Below are 26,810 nucleotides of genomic sequence, written 5' to 3'. Positions count from 1 at the left end.
AGATATGAAAAAAAAGTCTTGCAGTTGTTTATACATGTAGATAAATGCTTAATGCCGGTATCACTACAGTACTAGTTTTCACTTTGTATTCTTACCAGAATTTTGCAACTTTAGATAGAGATTAGACATTAAAAACAAACTTCTAGGAGAAATCCTCTTTACGTCTTTTTAAATATATAACACTTCTTTTACAATCTAGTAGAAAAAACACACGTGCATCCAAACGTTCATGAGACATTGTTTATGTCGAAGTTACACATGCGCTTGAAAATAAAGCCCATGCTTTTTTCCCCCTCTGGAAACAACGCACATCAGTAAATCAAATGACCTTGCACTGTTACATGTACAAAACCGGGATAGTCGGACATCTTAGATATTGTTTTTCAAAAAAAACAAAAAACAGCTCCTGTCCTGGGTGAAATCACCCAAAAATCAAAGGGGAATTCAGGAATTATTATACCCCCTGCAAACAAAGTTTGCGGAGGTATATAGGAATCACCTTGTCCATCTGTCCGTCTGTCCGTCTGTCTGTGCAATCGTGTATGGTCCATATCTTTCTTATGGAGAAACTTTGGAAGTTCTTACCTCACACAAAAATTGCTTATGACTTAAGAATGTGTCATGACCTTGACCCAAAGTCATTCGGGCAAGGTCAAGGTCACTGGTAGAAAAAATGCAAAATTCATGTCCGGTCCATATCTTTCTTATGGAGAAGCATTGGAAGTTCTTATTTCACACAAAGATTGCTTATGACCTAAGGGTATGTCATGACCTTGACCCAAGGTCATTTGGGAAAGGTCAAGGTCACTGGCAGAAAAAATGCAAAATTCGTGTTCGGTCCATATCTTTCTTATGGGGAAACATTGGAAGTTTTTACTTCAACCAAAGATTGCTTATGACCTAAGGGTGTGTCATGACCTTGACCCAAGTTCAATTAAGGAAGTTCAAGGTCATTGTTTCAAAAATGTTAAATTCTGTCTGTGTCATGTCTTGTATTGATGGAAATATTAGAAACTAAAATTTGACACAAAGCTTGCCTGTCTCAGGCCACATAAAACTATTTTTAGACTCTCATCCCCGTCTCTCTGAAAATGGCCTGCCACGATGAATTTTTTTTTAGGAAAAAATAAATGTGTGGAAAAATTTTTTCGCAAAAAATCCGGCTCAGTATACCAATAATTCAAAATTTTTAAATATAAAATTTTTCTTAGCGGGGGGTATCAGTTGTGAGCTTGCTCACAGTACCTCTAGTTTTGCCTCAGCCATGTTTTGAGGTGAACCTTCAGTGAATTACTGTAGTGACACCTTGGTGAGATTTCCCTCCAAAAAGTGTGAAGAAGCCAATCATAACGAGGCATGAATTGTACATGAGAGTAAGAAAAATTCTTTGTATTATAATTTTGATTAGCCCTCAGTCTGTTAATGTATTGGAGACTGGAGGTAGATTTCTGGCTATGTTTAAAGTGTTTGTTCAAATGTGTGCAATTTTCTTCATTGTCTATACTCTATGGAAAAGTGTTAACGAAATTTTCTTTAAAGATTTTCACTGCCCATAGTGATAACGATTTCAGCTTATTACCTTGAAATCCTTATGACTATATATCTGCAATTTTTTTAAGTTACCCAAAACTTTTTAAGATAGAAAATGTTTATTTGAAATAGAATAGTTTTGTTCTACTTAATCTCTATTGCTAGGAAGATTTTCCTGTTCTATTCTTATTACTGGTTCTGCACAATAAAGGAGTGAGTGAGGTTAATTTAAGGTAAAACGTCTGCTGTGAAGATAAATTTTTGAAGCTCTAAAGAGATTGGAGTTACCGTTGTTGTAAGATCTTTGCTGTTTATAAGAAGCAGAATAATATAATACCTCTGCTGTGAAAGATGTAAAATGAATTGTGATAGCATTGAATGAATTGTATCCTGAAGGTTTATATCCAGTGATACAGCACATTTTTTACCTGTTATATGAACACTAGGTAATCCTTGACATTTTCACTGAATATTAATATTCTTACGAAAGCGCACATCGATGCAGTTTACATGAGCAGGCACTTTAAAGACTGTTTTCCAATAAGTTTCCTTTTATAGCTTTTACAGGTACATCTTTAATTTTTTTAATTTATTGCGTTATATTGGGAAAATTTATTGATGTCATGTCAATTTTTGTTAACAAAAGGATGGGTTTGTAAAACAGTTGAATATTTTGATACAGGTATTTTTTTTTTACATAAAAAGATTTGAATATAATTTAAAAGGATTAGTTGGAAGGTAATTAGCCATCTAATATAGTGGATTTTAGCTTTTTGTTATTGAGCCCCTGTTGATCTATGGCCATTTCATACGGTACCTCCTGGGAGGCTGGCGAATTTTAGATACAGTGTATGTATGATGAGGAATTGAATATGTTCAACAATTAAGCAGAAAACCAGCGATTTCTACTGTGACATTTGCAAAATTCCTTTTAGAATATAGTTCAGTAAATTTTGCAAGTAAGAAGATGAGGGTATATATGGACTACTGTTAATTTTGGAAAAAAAAAATTTAGTACACAGCAAACCTGTGCAAATTATTACTCTTGAATTTATTGCATTCATGTATATGATTTTTTTATATATATATATATATATGTATATCATCTGGAATTATCAACATTATTTGAGCTAAAATACATGTGCCATTACATTACTGTATAAAGTGACGTTAGTAGATAGTTAAAAAAAAATCCTTATTCCATGGCTGTTTATTATGACATTTATATTATGATTAACCTTGATGGCTTTCTAGGTTAATATACTTGTATGGGTTCATTTATGCATGTGCATTATACAAAACGATAAAAGGAAGCTGAGCCCAACAGCTTGCTTGGATGGATTATGTCCTTCTGATTCTGTATATTGTTGAAAAACAATTTTTAATTATTACAGAAATCAGAGATCTTGGATTCTTTAGGTTAATTCACAAGTTTCTCACCTCTAACTGAAGAACAAAATCTCCTTTATTGGCAGATTATGATGTTCATGTACACATACTGGTATTCTGTTTCTCTTCCAGGATTATCAAAGATTTTGCGCTTCATCTTCATTGATTTTTATCCTGGAATTATAAGATATAAAGCGGGGTCCTGCATTCTTATTATTTAGGAATAAAACAGATGATTGACTTTCATTAGCTGACACATGTCATAGGATAGTTTATTGATGTCAGTCAGTGCTTTAAAAAAAAAAATAGAAATTAAGTGAAGAGAAGACCTGGGTTATTTTGCACTTTTGTTGACATAGCTTAGGTGTCTTTGATCTAATCTGTCTCTCATGAACTCGCACCTTATTAGGCGTATATTATTACCAATAAGTATTTTCTTTTTGAGATTAGTCAATACTTTAAAAATGTTGCCCTATATATATTGATTTCATGTTCTTTTTTCCAATGTATTTATTTTGAATTACCAATCCCAGGTCTTTGCAATTTAAAATATCTGTCGTGTGTGCTCTTGACTGATTTCAATTTCCTTGCTCTTTATAAATGGCGGTAATGAAGTTCTTGGTGAACTAACCAAGATAAGAAAGAAAAACTACGTGGAAATAACTAGGATATTTTTGGACCATTTCAAATTTGTTAAAAAAAATAATTACAAAATTTTAATCAAAATTCTTTGTCATGTAAAAAGCCTCGGCTAATATCAATCTACAAAGTATGAGTTTATGGTTTTAATCATCTCACGATTCTGTTTAAATGGTATTAGCAATACAGGTTATATTACACGGAAAGTCAGAGAAAAAAGGGCTTTCTTTGAAATTCCTTCATGGAATTCCAATGTTTTTGGCACTTTATTTGATCATTTTCAATGTATGCTGTCACTGAGATGTGAAGAAGAAGAAGATATATTACATGTAATATGTGTAAGAATATTGCAAAGGTGGCAAACATGCTTTTCTAATACAGATAATTGATTAGTTTTCCATTTCAATTTGATTTAGTGCAGAAAGATTTGTTCAATGCTAAATATTAAAATTTTGAGAAAAAAAATTAAGGGAAGAGTTGAATGACCAAATTATTGGCATTTTAGGTGTTGCAATTAAATTCCTTAAATGAAAATTATTTGGCCTAATTAACTGTCTATATTATATTTTATTACTATTTTATTATATTTGAAATTGTACTTTCATCTTTCTCTCTTATCAGCTATCACACACCATCCAAACATATATATCACACACCATCCAAACATATATCACACACCATCCAAACATATATCACACACCATCCAAACATATATATCACACACCATCCAAACATATATATCACACACCATCCAAACATATATATCACACACCATCCAAACATATATCACACCCCACCCAAACACATATATCACACACCATCCAAACATATATCACACACCATCCAAACATATATCACACACCATCCAAACATATATCACACACCATCCAAACATATATATCACACACCATCCAAACATATATATCACACACCACCCAAACATACCGGTATATATCACACACCATCCAAACATATATATCACACACCATCCAAACATATATATCACACACCATCCAAACATATATCACACACCACCCAAACACATATATCACACACCATCCAAACATATATCACACACCATCCAAACATATATCACACACCACCCAAACATATATATCACACACCATCCAAACATATATATCACACACAATCCAAACATATATATCACACACCATCTAAACATATATCACACACCATCCAAACATATATATCACACACCACCCAAACATATATATAACACACCACCCAAACATATATATCACACACCATCCAAACATATATATCACACACCATCCAAACATATATCACACACCATCCAAACATATATCACACACCATCCAAACATATATATCACACACAATCCAAACATATATATCACACACAATCCAAACATATATATCACACACCATCCAAACATATATATCACACACAATCCAAACATATATATCACACACCATCCAAACATATATATCACACACCACCCAAACATATATATCACACACCACCCAAACATATATATCACACACCACCCAAACATATATATCACACACCACCCAAACATATATATAACACACAATCCAAACATATATATCACACACCACCCAAACATATATATCACACCATCCAAACATATATATCACACACCACCCAAACATATATATCACACACCACCCAAACATATATATCACACACCACCCAAACATATATATAACACACAATCCAAACATATATATCACACACCACCCAAACATATATATAACACACAATCCAAGCATATATATCACACACCACCCAAACATATATATAACACACCACCCAAACATATATATCACACACCACCCAAACATATATATCACACACCATCCAAACATATATAACACACAATCCAAACATATATCACACACCATCCAAACATATATATCACACACAATCCAAACATATATATCACACACCATCCAAACATATATCACACACCATCCAAACATATATATCACACACCATCCAAACATATATCACACACGACCCAAACACATATATCACACACCATCCAAACATATATCACACACACACCATCCAAACATATATCACACACCATCCAAACATATATCACACACCATCCAAACATATATCACACACCATCCAAACATATATCACACACCATCCAAACATATATATCACACACCATCCAAACATATATCACACACCATCCAAACATATATATCACACACCACCCAAACATATATCACACACCATCCAAACATATATATCACACACCATCTAAACATATATCACACACCATCCAAACATATATATCACACACCATCCAAACATATATCACACACCATCCAAACATATATATCACACACCATCCAAACATATATATCACACACAATCCAAACATATATATCACACACAATCCAAACATATATATCACACCATCCAAACATATATATCACACACCATCCAAGCATATATATCACACACAATCCAAACATATATCACACATCATCCAAACATATATATCACACACAATCCAAACATATATATCACACACAATCCAAACATATATATAACACACCACCCAAACATATATATAACACACAATCCAAACATATATCACACACCATCCAAACATATATATCACACACCACCCAAACATATATATCACACACCACCCAAACATATATATCACACACAATCCAAACATATATCACACACCATCCAAACATATATATAACACACACAATCCAAACATATATATCACACCATCCAAACATATATCACACACCATCCAAACATATATATCACACACAATCCAAACATATATATAACACACAATCCAAACATATATATCACACACCACCCAAACATATATATCACACACAATCCAAACATATATATCACACACCACCCAAACATATATATCACACACCACCCAAACATATATATCACACACCATCCAAACATATATATCACACACAATCCAAACATATATATCACACACCACCCAAACATATATATCACACACAATCCAAACATATATATCACACACCACCCAAACATATATATCACACCATCCAAACATATATATCACACACCATCCAAACATATATCACACACCACCCAAACATATATATCACACACCATCCAAACATATATATCACACACCATCCAAACATATAGCAAACACCATCCAAACATATATATCACACACCACCCAAACATATATATCACACACCATCCAAACATATATATCACACACCATCCAAACATACCGGTATATATCACACACCACCCAAACATATATATCACACACCACCCAAACATATATATCACACACCACCCAAACATATATATCACACACCATCCAAACATATATATCACACACCACCCAAACATATATATCACACACCACCCAAACATACCGGTATATATCACACACCACCCAAACATATATATCACACACCATCCAAACATATATATCACACACCACCCAAACATATATATCACACACCACCCAAACATATATATCACACACCATCCAAACATATATATCATACACCACCCAAACATATATATCACACACCACCCAAACATATATATCACACACCATCCAAACATATATATCACACACCACCCAAACATATATATCACACACCATCCAAACATATATATCACACACCACCCAAACATATATATCACACACCACCCAAACATATATATCACACACAATCCAAACATATATATCACACACCACCCAAACATATATATCACACACAATCCAAACATATATATCACACACCACCCAAACATATATATCACACCATCCAAACATATATATCACACACCATCCAAACATATATCACACACCACCCAAACATATATATCACACACCATCCAAACATATATATCACACACCATCCAAACATATAGCAAACACCATCCAAACATATATATCACACACCACCCAAACATATATATCACACACCATCCAAACATATATATCACACACCATCCAAACATATATCACACACCACCCAAACATATATATCACACACCATCCAAACATATATATCACACACAATCCAAACATATATATCACACACCACCCAAACATATATATCACACACAATCCAAACATATATATCACACACCACCCAAACATATATATCACACCATCCAAACATATATATCACACACCATCCAAACATATATCACACACCACCCAAACATATATATCACACACCATCCAAACATATATATCACACACCACCCAAACATATATATCACACACCATCCAAACATATATATCACACACCATCCAAACATATATATCACACACCACCCAAACATATATATCACACACCACCCAAACATATATATCACACACCATCCAAACATATATATCACACACCATCCAAACATATATATCACACACAATCCAAACACATATATCACACACCATCCAAACATCACACACCATCCAAACATATATATCACACACCACCCAAACATATATATCACACACCACCCAAACATATATATCACACACCACCCAAACATATATATCACACACCACCCAAACATATATATCACACACCATCCAAACATATATCACACACCATCCAAACATATATCACACACCACCCAAACATATATATCACACACCACCCAAACATATATATCACACACCATCCAAACATATATATCACACACAATCCAAACACATATATCACACACCATCCAAACATCACACACCATCCAAACATATATATCACACACCACCCAAACATATATATCACACACCACCCAAACATATATATCACACACCATCCAAACATATATATCACACACCACCCAAACATATATATCACACACCACCCAAACATATATATCACACACCATCCAAACATATATATCACACACCATCAAAACATATATATCACACACAATCCAAACACATATATCACACACCATCCAAACATCACACACCATCCAAACATATATATCACACACCACCCAAACATATATATCACACACCACCCAAACATATATATCACACACCACCCAAACATATATATCACACACCATCCAAACATATATATCACACACCATCCAAACATATATCACACACCATCCAAACATATATATCACACACCATCCAAACATATATATCACACACCACCCAAACATATATATCACACACCACCCAAACATATATATCACACACAATCCAAACATATATATCACACACCACCCAAACATATATATCACACCATCCAAACATATATATCACACACCATCCAAACATATATCACACACCACCCAAACATATATATCACACACCATCCAAACATATATATCACACACCATCCAAACATATAGCAAACACCATCCAAACATATATATCACACACCACCCAAACATATATATCACACACCATCCAAACATATATATCACACACCATCCAAACATATATCACACACCACCCAAACATATATATCACACACCATCCAAACATATATATCACACACAATCCAAACATATATATCACACACCACCCAAACATATATATCACACACAATCCAAACATATATATCACACACCACCCAAACATATATATCACACCATCCAAACATATATATCACACACCATCCAAACATATATCACACACCACCCAAACATATATATCACACACCATCCAAACATATATATCACACACCACCCAAACATATATATCACACACCATCCAAACATATATATCACACACCATCCAAACATATATATCACACACCACCCAAACATATATATCACACACCACCCAAACATATATATCACACACCATCCAAACATATATATCACACACCATCCAAACATATATATCACACACAATCCAAACACATATATCACACACCATCCAAACATCACACACCATCCAAACATATATATCACACACCACCCAAACATATATATCACACACCACCCAAACATATATATCACACACCACCCAAACATATATATCACACACCACCCAAACATATATATCATACACCACCCAAACATATATATCACACACCACCCAAACATATATATAACACACCACCCAAACATATATATCACACACCATCCAAACATATATATCATACACCACCCAAACATATATATCACACACCACCCAAACATATATATAACACACCACCCAAACATATATATCACACACCACCCAAACATATATATCACACACCATCCAAACATATATATCATACACCACCCAAACATATATATCACACACCACCCAAACATATATATCACACACCATCCAAACATATATATCACACACCACCCAAACATATATATCACACACCACCCAAACATATATATCACACACCACCCAAGCATATATATCACACACCATCCAAACATATATATCACACACCACCCAAACATATATATCACACACCATCCAAACATATATATCACACACCATCCAAACATATATATCACACACAATCCAAACACATATATCACACACCATCCAAACATCACACACCATCCAAACATATATATCACACACCACCCAAACATATATATCACACACCACCCAAACATATATATCACACACCACCCAAACATATATATCACACACCACCCAAACATATATATCATACACCACCCAAACATATATATCACACACCACCCAAACATATATATAACACACCACCCAAACATATATATCACACACCATCCAAACATATATATCATACACCACCCAAACATATATATCACACACCACCCAAACATATATATAACACACCACCCAAACATATATATCACACACCACCCAAACATATATATCACACACCATCCAAACATATATATCATACACCACCCAAACATATATATCACACACCACCCAAACATATATATCACACACCATCCAAACATATATATCACACACCACCCAAACATATATATCACACACCACCCAAACATATATATCACACACCACCCAAGCATATATATCACACACCATCCAAACATATATATCACACACCACCCAAACATATATATCACACACCATCCAAACATATATATCACACACCATCCAAACATATATATCACACACAATCCAAACATATATATCACACACCATCTAAACATATATATCACACACCACCCAAACATATATATCACACACCATCCAAACATATATATCACACACCATCCAAACATATATATCACACACCATCCAAACATATATATCACACACCATCCAAACATATATCACACACCATCCAAACATATATATCACACACCATCCAAACATATATATCACACACCATCCAAACATATATATCACACACCATCCAAACATATATATCACACACCATCCAAACATATATTACACACCATCCAAACATATATATCACACACCACCCAAACATACCGGTATATATCACACACCACCCAAACATATATATCACACACCATCCAAACATATATATCATACACCATCCAAACATATATATCACACACCATCCAAACATATATCACACACCATCCAAACATATATCACACACCATCCAAACATATAGCACACACCATCCAAACATATAGCACACACCATCCAAACTAAGCATTTGCATTTGTCAAAACAAAAGAAACTTTGGAGAATTTTCTTAATAATTTAACACTGCCATATATTATGATCAAGATTAATATCTTTAAAGTCTGATTTTACATCTTCCATTGTGTGATTGAGTAATCACATTGTGCATTGTATTTCAGACAGTCAGCTTTTTTTCTAAACTGGTCCGTGCATTTTATTGCCATGTGTAATTCTGATAGTTAATATGATTTAGCTCTACAGGAACATTTCAGTTTACAGCTGAGAAATTTCCACTCTTTCGTGCAACTTTATAGATTCAACTGTTACAAGGTCTGTTGTAAATTTGCCTTTCAGAACGTTGACTTGCGATTGAAGTGGCCCAATGACATTTACTACAGTGACAAGATGAAGCTAGGTGGAGTCGTCGTCAAGTCTTCATTGATGGGAGGTGCCTGTGATGCTATAATTGGTAAGTTCCAAAAGAGCACTCGATATCGATCCCATTGAAGTCTGCTCCCAGACTGCTGGAGCTGAATCCAATTGAAGTCAGCACTCAAAAGGAATCACTGGGTTTTATTTGAGACAAAAAGAGTTTTTATCATAACTAGGTCATTATGTATTTTACATTTTTTTAAATGTTTTTTGATGTTATTTGAGACAAAAAGGTCAAAGCATTACTAGGTCATTATTTCATAGATTTATTTTTTCATTTGATTAATCTGTTTCAAAGTCAATTTGTTGGCATAATTTTACAGTTTATTGAGCTTTGATTTTATAATGCAAAGCACTTTTGAACCACTGGTGATTACATTATAAAATCAGGTTCCTTTTGAATACAGTTTACTTGCTCAGTGTACATTATACAGAAAATGTTAGCTGATCTCGTTGTTTTTAAAGCTTTACCATATTTGTTCCTAAAACTGAATATTGATCAAGAATCAGTGCATATTATACATGTATCTATACCAAATTACATTTTTATTACCAAATTACATTTTTATACCAGATTACATTTTTATTACTAGATTACATTTTGATACCACATTACATTTTATTACCAGATTACATTTTTATTACCAAATTACATTTTGATACCAGATTACATTTTATTACCAGATTACATTTCATTACCAGATTACTTTTTTAATGAAATGTATAATTACAGGTTGTGGTTTCAATGTGAGTAACACTAACCCCACCATCTGTATCAATGACATCATCAAGCAGTATAACAAGGAGCACAGCACCTCTCTCCCAATGCTGACCAAGGAAAAACTGTTGGCTCGAACTGTTAACTTGATTGAAGAATTTATCAAAGATTTCCAACTCAATGGCCGCACAGGGTTTTGCAAGAAATATTATCAGAGATGGCTACATGGGTAAGAATCTGTTGAGGTTTTTTTTCTGATGTATACTTGTAGCAATTTAAACATGTAGAAAAAAATATTATTAATTGAAACTTTTGAATCAAGATAAGCATTTAACTCCATTGGTTGTCTTCAGAAGGCCAAAGCTAACATATTTTATTTCTTGATGACTAAAGTTAGTTTTTGAACCTTGATGTACCATAAAAAATGATATTATGGTATAAATTGGGTTGCTTTCCAAAAAACATTTTTTGAAAATTACCACAATAATGGAATTTATCTAGACCAAAAAGTTAAATGTTTGTCTGTCTTACATGTGACAGCCAGACTGGTCTTAGTTTTCAGTTGGTAGAGCTCTTGACTAGAGATTCAGCAGGCCTAGGTTTGAATCCTGATCTAGTCCATTATTATTTCTTGCATCCTGTCACCACGGTACATTAAGTGCTGTGACCAATCCCTGGATTTGAAATGTTAAACCCTACAAGGGGGAGACCTTGGACCTTGGGCCGGCCAAAATCATTTCATGTTGAAGAGAATTAACACATGGCTGGGTTTATCACACAAAATGCTGAGTGGAAAAAGTCAATGTCAACTAGAGAAAAATCCAGTACATTATGAAATAGGGGTGTACATATGTATGTGTATTTTCTAACAGATCAAAGTTTGTTACATAAGTAAGTTGCATAAATCGACATAACTGTTGAACAAACTACACTTATAACAGTTTTAGAAGAATACTAATATTTTTGGAGAAACCATTAATATATCAAAGTATTGAAGGAATTTAAGTTTTTTAAAATTTGATAAATTGATTCAGTCTATTGCAAATGACATTGGATTTGATTGTTAACCATTTCATCATATTCATGTTTTATTGTAGTTGAATGTTTTGTGTTTAATTTTCACTTGATAATGCATACATGCAAAACTGTATGCACTTACACTAATTAATGTTTACATGTGATTCATATTACAATCTTGCCACATGCACTTTACAACTCCATCCTATCAAAATTCTAAAATGTTATTAAAAAAAACAATAAATCAAAGCATTGGTATTACTTATTCATATCAAAATTTTGTTGGGATGATATTTAACAGTTTTCTGATGATCATGGCATTACATATACATGTATCTGCAATTGCTGTGCAGGCATACCGTGTAAATCGCTGGTTCAAATAACTCCTACAACAGTTTTCAAGATTGGAAGTTATTTGCATTTCAATTGTTCAAATACGCACCATAGGGATAACCTTCATATTCTGATTTGTTTTTATTGACAAATAGCTATTTTCAGACAAAGATCATGAGTTTTAATACGATCCCAATACTCTCGTTTAGAATTTGAAACACAACATCTTGACTTTGCTGTTTCCTGCATGTCACATTTTTTTTTTCAAAATGGCTTATCTTAAAGGAATTTTTACTTTCTAGGAATCATAAATGTTTTTTTATTTTCTAGGAAAAACCAATGTTTCATTAAATAAAAGTGTTTTTTCAAGTCTGATTATTAAATGAGAGGAAAAAATTTGCTCATTCAAAGCAATTTTTAAAATATTTTACATATTAAGAAAATTAAGGTGTAAAGAAAATTGGAACATTTAAATTTTATCTTGATTTAATTTCTAAAATATGTAAAATTTAATGATATTCTGACACAATATAAATGTACTGCCAGTGAGACCAAAATTGTTTGATAAATGGATTGAAAATGTTCCCCTTTGGAAAAAACGACCCAATCTACCATACCTGAAACAATATTCTGATTTTTAGAAGCCGGGCCAAAATAGAATCTTAACATAGATAATGACTTCACGGAAAATTTTACTTTTGACATTTGTCCTCAGTGACAGTGCAATTTAAATGGGCTAATTTAAAACTAAACTTAAGGATTATGTTTATTTACTCAGGGTTTAAGATTTCAATAAAATATTTTTACATTAAGTTCAATACCTGAGGTCAAAAGTTGTTTTAAAAACACAAAATAACAATGTAATAACAAATATCAATATTGATATCCATGTTTTGTTTATTTGAGGAAGATATGCTGCGACAAAGGTAGATTAAAATTGAAACAGAGGAAATTTGGACTAATTTGTTCATTTTTCTTATTTTCTCTCAAAAACTTACTGTAGCAATGTATATTGCAAAAGTTAAGTTTCTGTAAGTTTTTTTGGTTTTGTTTTTTTACATCATTTTACATTTTTTATGATTGTATTATCTTGTGTATCATTTTATATCACAGTGGCTGGCTCGCGATGGGAAAAATTTCTAAAATACATAAAATTAATTCCAGATAGATTATCTTGAAAATTTGATCGTTGACCTTATTTAATGTTAATGTCAACAGAATACAGACAATAGAAATATTTTTATGCAATTAATGGTTTGGAGCCCTTATTAGTCAGTTTTTTGTAAAACTCGATCAAAAATGCTTGGGTAGAACTTTGAAAATTGATAGAGGAAATTTGGACCAAATTAAATTTAAATTATGAGCTTCAAACGATTCATTCAAAAATGAATTTTGTAAAGGTATTCATATTTTATCATTTCCCAACCAACAAACTGTTTTATTATTTCTAATAATTGCAAAATAAGGAAAACCTTGGAAAGGGTGGACAATTTTTTCAATAAACACTCAGAGGTCATTAGCATAAAAAGTAAGTCATTGACCTAGTTATTTGAAAGTGAAAAATAGCACCACAATACTAGGGATACAATGCACAATAAGTAGTTTTTCGCTCCTATTAGTGGATTTTTTTTTCGTCCACTGAGTAAACATAATCTTTAATCCTGAAATTTGCAGGTTACTCTTTTTTATCCACAATTGCGTGTGAAAGGGTGAATTTTAAAACAGGTAACTTTTTCAAAACCATGATTAGGCGTAATTGCAAAAGGGTTAATAACATGCCCATATTTAGTAATCATTTGACTTATTTTTATCGAATCCCGCTCTTTGGTTTTGTAGAAACCATCAAGTACAACTGGACACTGAGGGAGACCAAGTTTTCACTGTCCAGGGGGTGGATGAGTATGGATACCTGGAGATCAAATCAAAAGATGGGGGCAAAACCATCAGTGTGCAGCCGGACGGAAACAGTTACGATATGATGAGGAACTTGATTCACATGAAGACACACTGAGGGTCCGCTCCAGTCGGAGATTTACCTGGATGCAGCAAATCCAGCCCTAGATATACCTGTGTACCCGTGTATTGAACAGGCTAGCTAGACTGTTTGTTAGCAGATCAAGAGTGGAAAATAGATCCATGAACATCATCATCGTCATTCTCATCACTAAAAGATGTCTGTTAATAGCAGATCTAGAGTGTAAAATGACCCATTATCATCCTCATCATTGTTTTCATTGGTTGAAAATGTCTTTTAGCAGAGCCAGTTGGTTAATTTATTCAATATCATCATCCTCATTCTCACCAGCAGAAATTGGCCAGGATGTACAGGTTGATTATTTCACAGGAAATTTTATGTACTAATTGTTATTGAAAAACATGAGGAATATGAACAAACATTTCATTTCCTTAATCTTGAACATAAATGTTTATACTAGTACAGTCAAACTTCGTCATCTCGAACTGGATGGGACTATTTTAAAATTTTGAGATATCCAAGTATTTGAGATATTGAGGGTAAAATAATTTTAAAAATAAGTTGTTAGGACTTAAAAATCACTTCGACATATACATTGTATTCAAGATATCAGTGTTGGAGATATCAAAGTTCAACTGTATAGTAATGAATTTCATAGCACATAGGTCTGTCTAATTTTTGGGGAGTAATTTTACTGGAAAGTTGCTTTTCACATAATTCACCAAATTTCCAAGCCATGACCTTAAAAAAAATTGCTCAGGAATGTTTATGTCTCAAGTCCAAGAGACTTAAAGATCCCATTACTTGTAACACCAAGCAACCGTCAATTTCTTTCAAAGTGCACCAAGTGTTTGTTTTTCTACATATAAATTCTTGTGATAACCTACACCTTGTCTACACCATATAGATAGAGTAGTGACAAGTCAGAAAATGGAATTATTTAAAGTATTGTAGAAGTCGTGTATTATTTACATTTTTAAATGTTGTGCCATATTTCATGTTTACACCTATTTATACGTCTACATATGCTCAGATTTTTTTCCAACGCAAACTCGTACAGCACACTGATTTGCTATGTCATGTTGTTTATTAATTTTGTTAGTCTAGTATTTCATCCATAGATCTCTTGAAATGCGTCAGGATATAAGATCAAAGGATTATTAATTTTGCTCTTCCTGGAGATCTGGTTAGGTCAAAATAAAATTATTGTTTGTTTGGAATTGCCTTCCACCTCATTGAAATGCCCCCGCTGATAAAATTTTATTAGAAATTTTTTTTTTTTTTCCGAAATGGAGATTTTTTTTTATTATTAATTTTCAATTAGTTAAACTTCAAGTTTGAAAAGTATCAAAAAAATTCCCTCCCTCCTACCTGGGTCTAAAAACCTTCAGGAAGTTATTCTAAACAAACATTATTTAAAGGATGGCCTTACTTTTTCCACCATATTTCTTTTCAGTTTGAAATTATGGAAAGCTGTTTTCTTTTAGCCACTTTACCATCGAGGTGAATATCACAGAAGTTAAATGAATCCTAGTCCTAAATTTCCCTTTTTCGCAATTTTTAAATCTAATACTCTTTATTTGACATTAGTGAATGTGATGCTGATAGATATTTTCTTGATTTTTTTTGCCAGTGTAGCATTTTAGCATTTTGAAAGGGAAATCTAGCAGATAAAAATCAAAAATGCTTAAAAGCATCACCCTTCTAAATGTAACTTACAAAAGTTTATAACCATTTCCACTCAGAATGTATCTTACAAATGCTTAAAAGCATCTCTCTTCTAATTGTATCTACAAAGCCTCAAAGATGGACAGTTTATATTTCGTGACCTTAAAGGTCAAGGTTAAATGTTAATTGAGGACACTCAAAGGTCAGAATTGATTTTGACAGTCTTATCAGGTACACTTCAATATGACCACCTTTGAAGGCAGGTAATGTGTAGAAAACTTGTTTTGTAACGTGTATTATGGCAGATAATGTGTAGAAAACGTATTTTGTAACATGCATTATTTTATTGAAGTGAGCTCCCAAAGTTGAGATGACAGTACATGTACCACTGTCAAAGGATATAGTGTTATCCAAGAAAAAAGATATATTTTGAAGAAATTTATGAAACAGGTTGTTTTTCCAAGGATTTTCTGTTTAAACATTCATTAGGAAGTTTTTGTCCCAAGTTATCCTTATAGTTTGATTTACATTGTTATTGTTTTGCATATACATGTATTATAGCTTTTAAGAAGTGAGAAGTTTTATTGAACTGTATAATGACATGAGCTGAATACTGTCTCATCAGATTGCAACATCATCTTCCAGTGTTTTTGTGTGAATATTTTTTTTTCAAGGAGCAAATCATCCCTCTCTCTCTTGATCTGTCTCTTTTTTATTTTTTAAAGAAATTGTTCATTCTAACTAGGTCTTGTGTGAAACATTTCAATTAGAAAGGTCACATAGAACATTCAAATTGAGTTTCACATCCTTTAAGTTCCGGTACACATACTCCTGTGTTTGGGATTGCCAAGATAAATTACAAGATCTATGGCACATAGAAGCTTGAATAAAAAAAGCAACCAATTTTGTCTTTCATTAGGATATGTTACCAAAAAAAAAAATGGCTGATCGTTGCTATTTGTTCTGTGTTGTTTTAATAAGCAGATGCACAAGAAAAGAACTGAGATTTAGAGCCACCGTATTAATAAAACTTGAGTACTTTAAACTGCTGAAGGCATGTCGCATACATTTTGTAATTTATATATTGTTCATCCTTGAATAAGTGCTTTTGTGTGTTGTGCAATAAATATTTTTTTTCGCGTTGGTAGTTTTGTTACCAAGCAATTGCTGTTGGAATGTAGAAAATAGAGTCAATAAATAGATGCACCAGATATTACATGATTTCGTCGTTTATGTTATTTTTTTTAAAAAATCTCTTGTAAATCAATGCAAAAGTGTGAGTTACTGTTATAGAAGTGTTTCGTTCTTGTAAATCATATGAATTTTACAAGATGACACCACACATCGGAACATTTTTGCTTTTATGCACTATATGCTTTGTTTGTGGATAAGAAATAAAGTTCAACCGTTAAAAACAAAACAAAAAATACTAGAATGCAAATTCTACGATGAAGAAACCCCTGAATATAATGAGGATTCAACTGGCAACATTATTTGTTTGTGTGGAAAATATAATATTCTGTACGTTTGGTAGAATTCAGATTAAATGCTGTATGTTCTACCATAAATAGATTTAATTAGTGAACATGTATTACCAGACCAAAGCTGGAACACTATAGTTGCAGACCTGGTTATTCTAATTTTAAGATATTTGTTGCTGACATCCATTTCATCCAAACGCCGTTCCTCCGGTCGCAAGATTCCATGTAATCTGCACCGCGAGGGAAACAAAAAATGAATGATTAAACTAATACATGTTATAGTTACGTTTGTACTTTGATAACGTTAAAATTGGATTGTCTTTTAATCGGCCCCCTGAAGTAATTAACCTTTGATAACGGACTAACTAATTACTGTGTGGTTGTTGATTGCCCATACGGGGATTACTCTTTATTTGTACAGGTAATATGGGTCTCTGTGGCAATTTACAGGATCGGCCACATTTGGAGTACTGAATGAAAAAAGGATGACAAAAGATTATAATACGTCACGTAACGCGCAGACGTTCACGTCAGTACATGTATAAGTTATTTTGATTGGTTCAAATTGATCTCACATGAGATTATGTGACTTTGAAATAAGATAGTTGCAGCACTACCGTTAAAATTAATTTTTTTTTTGTTAGATTAAGTTATATACCGAGAACAGAAATGTTTGACTAATTCGCCCCTGGTAAAAATGGGGGTCAGTTGCCAAGACAGTTTTAACACTTTAAGCAGGGATGTACATGGTTATACGCCTGTCAGGAACGTTCCTGCTGCTACTTTAAAAGTTGTGAAAAGCGGTTAACAGCATTGATAAGATGTAGGACAAATAAGCCATTGTTAAAAATAAATTTCCAGAATCCAGATTGCTATACTATGTAATCGTTTTGCACATGAATTGTAAATACTAGTAAATTGCCATCGAACTATGTAGGACCGTAAAAATATCCAGAAACAAAGAAAAACCAAGGTTTATTTATTGCTTCTTAAAGTAATCTTCCGTTTATATGCAACATGACAATTGTTCGCCCCTCCATTTCATTCAAAAGGTCTACAATTCTTTGGTTCTACACAGACCATTAAAAAGAAATTTTTTTCTTCAATTTTTCACTTGGTCTCAAAAAGTGAGGGGGGGAGCAGTTTCTTGACAATTTACTTTTTATATGTAAATTTAAGAAAAATATTTGCTGCGACAAAAAGTAGGGAGGGGGGCAGGCCCCCTGCCCCCCTCTCCCTCCTGATGCTACGTGCCTGATAATGGCCAGCCAATCACTGGTGATACAAATTGAAGCTGGAAGACACCAAATAACTAATTAGGTCAGAGATGAGATGAAATCTGTTGAAAATGCAACATCGTGATTTTGGATATACTAACATTGAATCAACTGATCAAATTCCAGTGCGCCGCCTTTGGCGATTGCGTTGCATTTTCACACCACATATGAAGCAAATGACAACATGGAATCCGAGATAAAATGACTAAAAAAATTTAAAAAAAAAATCCAGTATGAAATTATAGATATAAAAAATTATACTAAGTACATCATAGTTTTGTTAAAAACGTATTTTTTTCTCGCGTTCCTAACATTTTAATGATGATTTTGAATTCTTGATATTTCGACACCTCCGGTTCTCTTTCCAATATCATACACTATACGATTTTTTTTGCATGCTTTTATGTATATTACAGATTAGTATGGTAAGTTTCGTGCTTTTATCATTTTAAATCTCGGTTGAGATTTGGCGCGGCTTGATGACTTCTTCACCGAAACTGAAGTAGTCGTTCTACTTAAAAAAGCAATGTATTTTAATCTATAAAAAATTTGAAAATATAGACATATTTGTGGGAAGACAATGTCCTTATTAAAGACTTAGAATAACAGAATACAAGGATCAATAAATACGGCAAAAACAAAATGTAGAATTGAAAAAGTAATGGGATGGTCAAACGGGTTTGAAAATTATGTTCCAATTAATATATCTTATAATTAGTAAAATGGACACTTTGCTACCCCCCCCCCGGCACCATTGCGTCCCCAACGCCCACAAAACGTGCCTGTAAGGGTGCTGTTCAGTGCAAACAGGAATAAATAAACTCATGATCAGATAAAGTGGAATTCTTGTCCATTTCCAGAACAGCAAGAGGTCGATGATCTATTGGGATGTACATGTTATTGCGGCCAATATTGTGACAGGAATGTGAAACTTTTCTCAGAGTAATTTAGAAAATTGTCGTTTCGCAATATTCTCGGTCATTATTACTCACAGAGGGATCAGGAACCTACAGATTTTAGCTTTGGCAGAATGATGCTTTATTGAAGGGCAAAACACAGAATTAATCGCTTAAATGTCATGTAAAATTTGATGGAAGATGTTCATTAATGGTTTCTAAAAGAAACATGCTTATGGCAGACGAGAACCCAATGGACTTATTGCATTTAATCACCAGAATAAGAAATCAGAGAGAGAGATCACGCCTAGGGTTTGCAAGGGTCGTAAAGAGCTCTAGAATGGAGCCAAACGAGATTTCAACGTACTTTCATTATTACAAAAATTTTATTTTCACAAAACGAAATAATTACAGATGGCTTTTATATTCATAAGGAGGGGACAGGTAATGATTATTTTTCTATACTCAAAGCCCCGCTTCGGGGAAACGTCTCAAAAGCTTGATTGAAACGCATCAGCATTCGAACTAGATTGAGATTCTGAAGGGAATTTGTTTCAGATTGTACAGCTTAAAAACGAATTGGAAAATTGACTCATCAAATGAATATTCAATGAAAGAAACTATAAATGATTTTTCAAACTAGATCTAAACAATTGATTTTTACTGAAAATTATAACCAAATTCTGAAAAAGTTACTCCAATTTCATATTGATGAACAATCATGTATACGCCAGTATGAACTAAAAGTTACTTATACATACATAATCAACATTTTGATATAATTCAGCTGGTTTGTAGATTGTTTCCGTGTATTAAGTAATGTTGGCTTTATCTGCATCAAATTTTCTAGGAAGTTCATTACAATAAGTAACCTTTAATACCCACAAGTTTTCGACAAGATCTATCTCGATCCAAAAATAAAATTTCAGAAGCCCTTAATGAAACTTAAGCCATGCCACATATGGTTTATCATAAACATTTATAGTATTAGTAACTTGCTCCAAGTTAGATGTAATTATGTACTTGTATCTATGTATATTAAAATACCCCCCCCCCCCCTTTATAATTCATAGACTATTTGTTGGCCTTTCATGGATTTGGTCAATATCAAAGACGCTTGCTTTCATCTAACAGTCCTTTGGTGTAACGTTCTTCAACTCAGTGACATTTTTGATTGCTTTCTTTGATTGCAGAAATCTTACTAATCTGAAACAATTCAGAAAAAATTGCATTTGAAGGGGATAACAGCCATCAAGATATCTTCTAAATGTTGCTGAATTGTCCTTCTTAATTGAAACCCAGATTTCTTTCGTGCACTCTTTGGATCTGTATGAACTAGAGACACATTTCGCGTCATATGTGTCAATATAAGATGATTTCCCTTCTTCTAAGATTAATCCATGCAGATCATTTAATGCTTACAGGACATTAAATCGATTCCACTTGACATCAAGTAACCCCTTTGTTTTGGTGTTTCAAGGTACAGTTTGCGACCTCTTAAACCAAGTACTCTTTAACTTGTACATAGCTACCAAACAAAAGTGCTTGCTAAATTCCGTACTTCAAACAAACGACTACCAGCTGACTTGAAGAGAAAGTTATATATGAATACAATGTATTCTATCTCCTTTTACTGTCTGATTAATCGGTACAGATACATGTATTTGTAGTCAAGTCGGTCCTTGTAGAAATAATCTTGGATTTTCTATAAAATCTACAACTTTCAAATTGCAAATTGTATGGATATGCAAAGTTCATATAGGGTCAGATTTAAAAAAAACGAACTACATTTAACCCTTTTGGCATGCTGAAAAGCCTTCAATTACAAAGTCAAACAGTATATCCAAGACAAGACACCACGGTTTCTTAAAATTATGTTCACCACAATAGAAGAAATGTTTATGCATCTGTAACTGAACTATTTTGTTGAACCCACTTTAAGTTTTGGCCCGCTAGTCTTAATCACTGATTATTTCCATTGCAGCGCCCATTGTGCAGACATGTTAATCTTTGAAGAATTTAAATCTAGAACAAAATGTTTATTTTGAATAAAATTTATTTAATCATAGTTTATGATGGTGGATAAAACAACGAAAGTGGCATATAATAGCTGGGTAAAATCTAGAGTTGGTGCCTGCGTTCACTTTTATTTTATCTAAATGTTGCTGAATTGTGCTGAATTCTCAGTTGAAACTCAAGATTTCTTCAGTGCACTCTTCGGATCTGTATGAACTAGAGACATATTTCGCGTCATATGTGTCAATATAAGATGATTTCCCTTCTTCTAAAATTTAGATGCAGATCGTTCAATGCTTACAGGGCATGAAATCGATTTTACTTGACATCAAGTAACCCTCGTTTTGGCATCTCAATGTACATCTTGCGACCTCCTTTACACAGTACCATTTAATTTGTATAACTACCAAACAAAAGATACATGCTAAATTCCGTACTTTAAAAACATACACACAAAAATTCCACTAGCCGACTTGAGTATAAAGTTATATAAATGCAATGTCTTCTACATATTTCCTTACACTTTCTGATTAATATGTCCAGATCTTTATAGTCAAATCGTTTTTCGTAGAAATTATTTTGGGTCAGATTTAAAAAAAAAACTACGTATCTTTTTTGGCATGCTGAAAAGCCTTTAATTACGTACAGCGTCAAACTGCATGCTCAAGGCACCACGGTTTCTTAAAATTATGTTCACCTCCAAAGACAAAATTTTTATGTATCTGTAAATGAATTATTTTGTTGAAACCTGTTAATGATTAAGTTTTTGTCCACAGGTCTTACTTACTTGTTTATTCCATTCCAGCAACAATTGTGTTGATCTTTGAAGAATTTCAACTCCAACAAAATGTTTATTTTGAATAGAATTTATTTATTATAATCAAAATTTATGATGGTGATTAAAATACAATGCAACAAAAGTGGCACATTATAGCTAGACAAAATTTAAAGTCAGTACACGCGTTCACTTTTATTTCAGTTTAAACAATACTAATATAGTAATTGGCATCATACATATTGCAGCAGCAGTACATAACAGATTGAGAAACGAAACAAAAGGATTTACCTAATCTCGCTCTGGTGATTTTCATCTAATAAAACAGCAGTGGTAATTAAATATTTCCTGCTGTTATATTCGTGAGAGGTATATTAAAAATATATCTGAAGAATTAAATATGAAAAGTATACTTCTTAATCCAGCACAGATATCAACAAATCATTTCAGCTGATCAAGTGACACACGACAAGGATCATTTTCTAGCCTGTTACCGAACAGTGTCCCTAACAAACAAAATGTTGTTGGCTTAAAATGGTTGTCTCTCTTTGAGACTGAAGGAATGCCATTCTTCCCACAATTTCAAATGGCTAACTTTTCATTTATAGAGTCAGGTATAAATGTACCTGATTAATTATCAATATGCCTTGCTTACAGAGTAACGTTCAAACAAAAGGCATCATATCAAAAGTCACAGGTGCTTGAGGACAGGATCGACCCCCCCCCCCCCTTCCACCCCACCCCACTCCCACCCCATCCCGAAGCATAACGACCCCCGGGACTTTAGGATAATTTAATAAAAATCAAAAATAAAGTCATGGGGGTCTATATACTTGGGGGTGGGGGTGGAAGGGGGGGGGTCGATCCTGTCCTCAAGCACCTGTTTCAAAAGTACCACTATTCTAACAAAAATTAAGACATGACCCTAGCATATTTAGAATTCTCTTACTGGCGGTTAGAACTCCATTAAGGAGCAATGTAAATGTACTTATATAAGTTGAGAGGGTTAAGTTTATGACAATTCTAAATATGTCATGTCACACAGTACATGTTTATCGATGCTATGACTGACCACTTAATGCATGTCAGTTTGACATGTCACTGCCACCATTATCATTGAAAAGTTCATGCTGGTGTATCATTTGAAACCATAAAGCTGTTCTGGAAAAAGGGTGTTGCAGTTCCTATGCTAATTTGCCATATAGGAGTTGCAGATAAAATGGAAAAATAAAAATTACAGAATTCGATGTAATTTTTTTTGCAAGCATCGTTGTATATAAAGCAGTGTAGAATTTTATTTGGAAAGTTTGTACTAACTATTTAAGATCATAAAATAAATTTGAAAATGGTTACAGAGAATAGCCATGATTGTTTTGCAACACCTTCTTTAGACAGACACCCACAATTGTATTTCTAATTAAATTTAACCTAATCTTTATTTTTTTTTAAAATTTCATTCTATACGTTAATTTCAAAATTGGCTAATTCAAAGTTCCAACTGAATTAAAAAATTTTTATCTATTGCAAAGAAACCCCAGGAAACCAAATATTACTCAAGAAAGAGACCTTATTAGCGGGTTGACAATTTCCTTGAAACCGATACCGCTGTATCATCGGTCAACAGGTTACGTCTGTGTAAGGTACGCTTTATGATTAACTATAATCGATAATTTAAATAATAACTCATTCTGTCTTCAGTGTCTCAAAATTGGTGCATTATTTGTAATTACTGCGCAAAATTAATTTCAATAAGAGGACAAAAAAAACCAACCAATTACTATACATATCTCCTTGTTTACAGGTTTGTACCTTTGCATTTGGAACTTTTCATGGCATAACTTCTTGGCATGCATGACAGCGTTAAGGTTAAACCAAAATTTATTCCAAATTCTTCCTTCTTAGACTCCGAGCAAGTCACGGTTGATTCTAATGAAGATTTCGGTCAAAGATTTCGGCAGCAGATCTTGTTCGTAGGTGGCCATAATTTCATAATCTATACTTGAGATGACACTGCTTGTTTGGAACAGTACTACCAAACCCAACCACAAAATAACCTTTGTGTTTTTGATTGCTGGGGGTGGGGGGGGGGGGGGGGTTGTGATGGGGTTGTGATGATGTCCGTATGACTTTTGAGAATCATTATTCTATTGGTAAAACGTTATTGTAATAGAATAGAGAGTATAAATTTTACGTATACCAATATAGTATGTGTTAGTGGTTCAGTCTGAGCAAAAAAAAACCTGAGTACTGATACCGCATTAAGTGAAAACCATGATGGCTGTTTGATTCTTTCACATCAGATTTAGGCATATTATGGTTAATAAAAATTAAAAATTCAATTAATTTTTCATCATTTTTACTTCTACGCAAATCATCTCTGTATTACTGAACAATCTGTCACGATGTTGCTATCTCACCCACGGTCCTGACGCGCGCGTTTTCACAAGGATTAAAGTAGGACTAAGGATTAATGAATTATGATATAAGGTGGTTTTTTTTCTCAACACGATGAACCGGATGAATTGCACCACATGCTATACTAGTAACAGTCCATGCTTTACTGTGTATTCTAATGTTTATTCTCAATATTCACCTCAAATAACGATGTTAAGCTATATGTATATTCTCACGCAGATATATAACCTGTATCCATCGAACGTTGAGTAACTTTAACCATTTACGTACATGTATACGCAACTGTATTGAAATTGACAATGTCTAGACTAAAATGATTATTACATTTTGTTTTACTTGTATTAATTAGTTATCACGTCTTGTTTAAGAGTGGATGCATGTTAGACACAGACTATTTTCATCATCAAAATCAAAGAAATGCATGTATAATAATATCTACCTCATTCGCAATTTAGGTTAATGTAGAAACAATCATACGCATCCAATTAGCTTTGCTTCGTCCGCTGTCTTTCAGTAAGACAAGCTGAAATTGATTTTTGTCTCGCCGTAAAGAAAAAAACACACTAAATAACTTATTAGTTATCTATATCGATACAACAAAAACATTTTTTTGTTTTTATAATTTATTCACAAACTATGT

General features: G+C 33.2%; 1 protein-coding gene across 4 annotated transcripts in view; it reads left to right on the top strand.

Moving 5' to 3' along the window:
* The window catches only part of LOC105332906 (biotin--protein ligase), a 34,313-nt gene extending 15,794 nt beyond the window's left edge, over nt 1-18,519 (top strand). For all 4 annotated transcript variants that reach the window (XM_011435644.4, XM_011435645.4, XM_066068282.1 and 1 more), the window contains exons 11-13: nt 11,522-11,636; nt 12,333-12,546; nt 15,504-18,519. In XM_011435644.4, coding sequence (XP_011433946.3) covers nt 11,522-11,636; nt 12,333-12,546; nt 15,504-15,678 — 504 coding nt within the window. In that variant the 3' untranslated portion in view covers nt 15,679-18,519. The remainder of the gene's footprint in view (nt 1-11,521; nt 11,637-12,332; nt 12,547-15,503) is intronic.
* The last annotated feature ends 8,291 nt before the right edge of the window (nt 18,520-26,810 follow it).

Source organism: Magallana gigas, chromosome 8, assembly GCF_963853765.1.
Source record: "Magallana gigas chromosome 8, xbMagGiga1.1, whole genome shotgun sequence".
Classification (NCBI taxonomy): domain Eukaryota; kingdom Metazoa; phylum Mollusca; class Bivalvia; order Ostreida; family Ostreidae; genus Magallana; species Magallana gigas.
The sequence above is the reverse complement of the archived record's forward strand: the minus strand, read 5'-3'. Positions and strand labels throughout refer to the sequence as shown.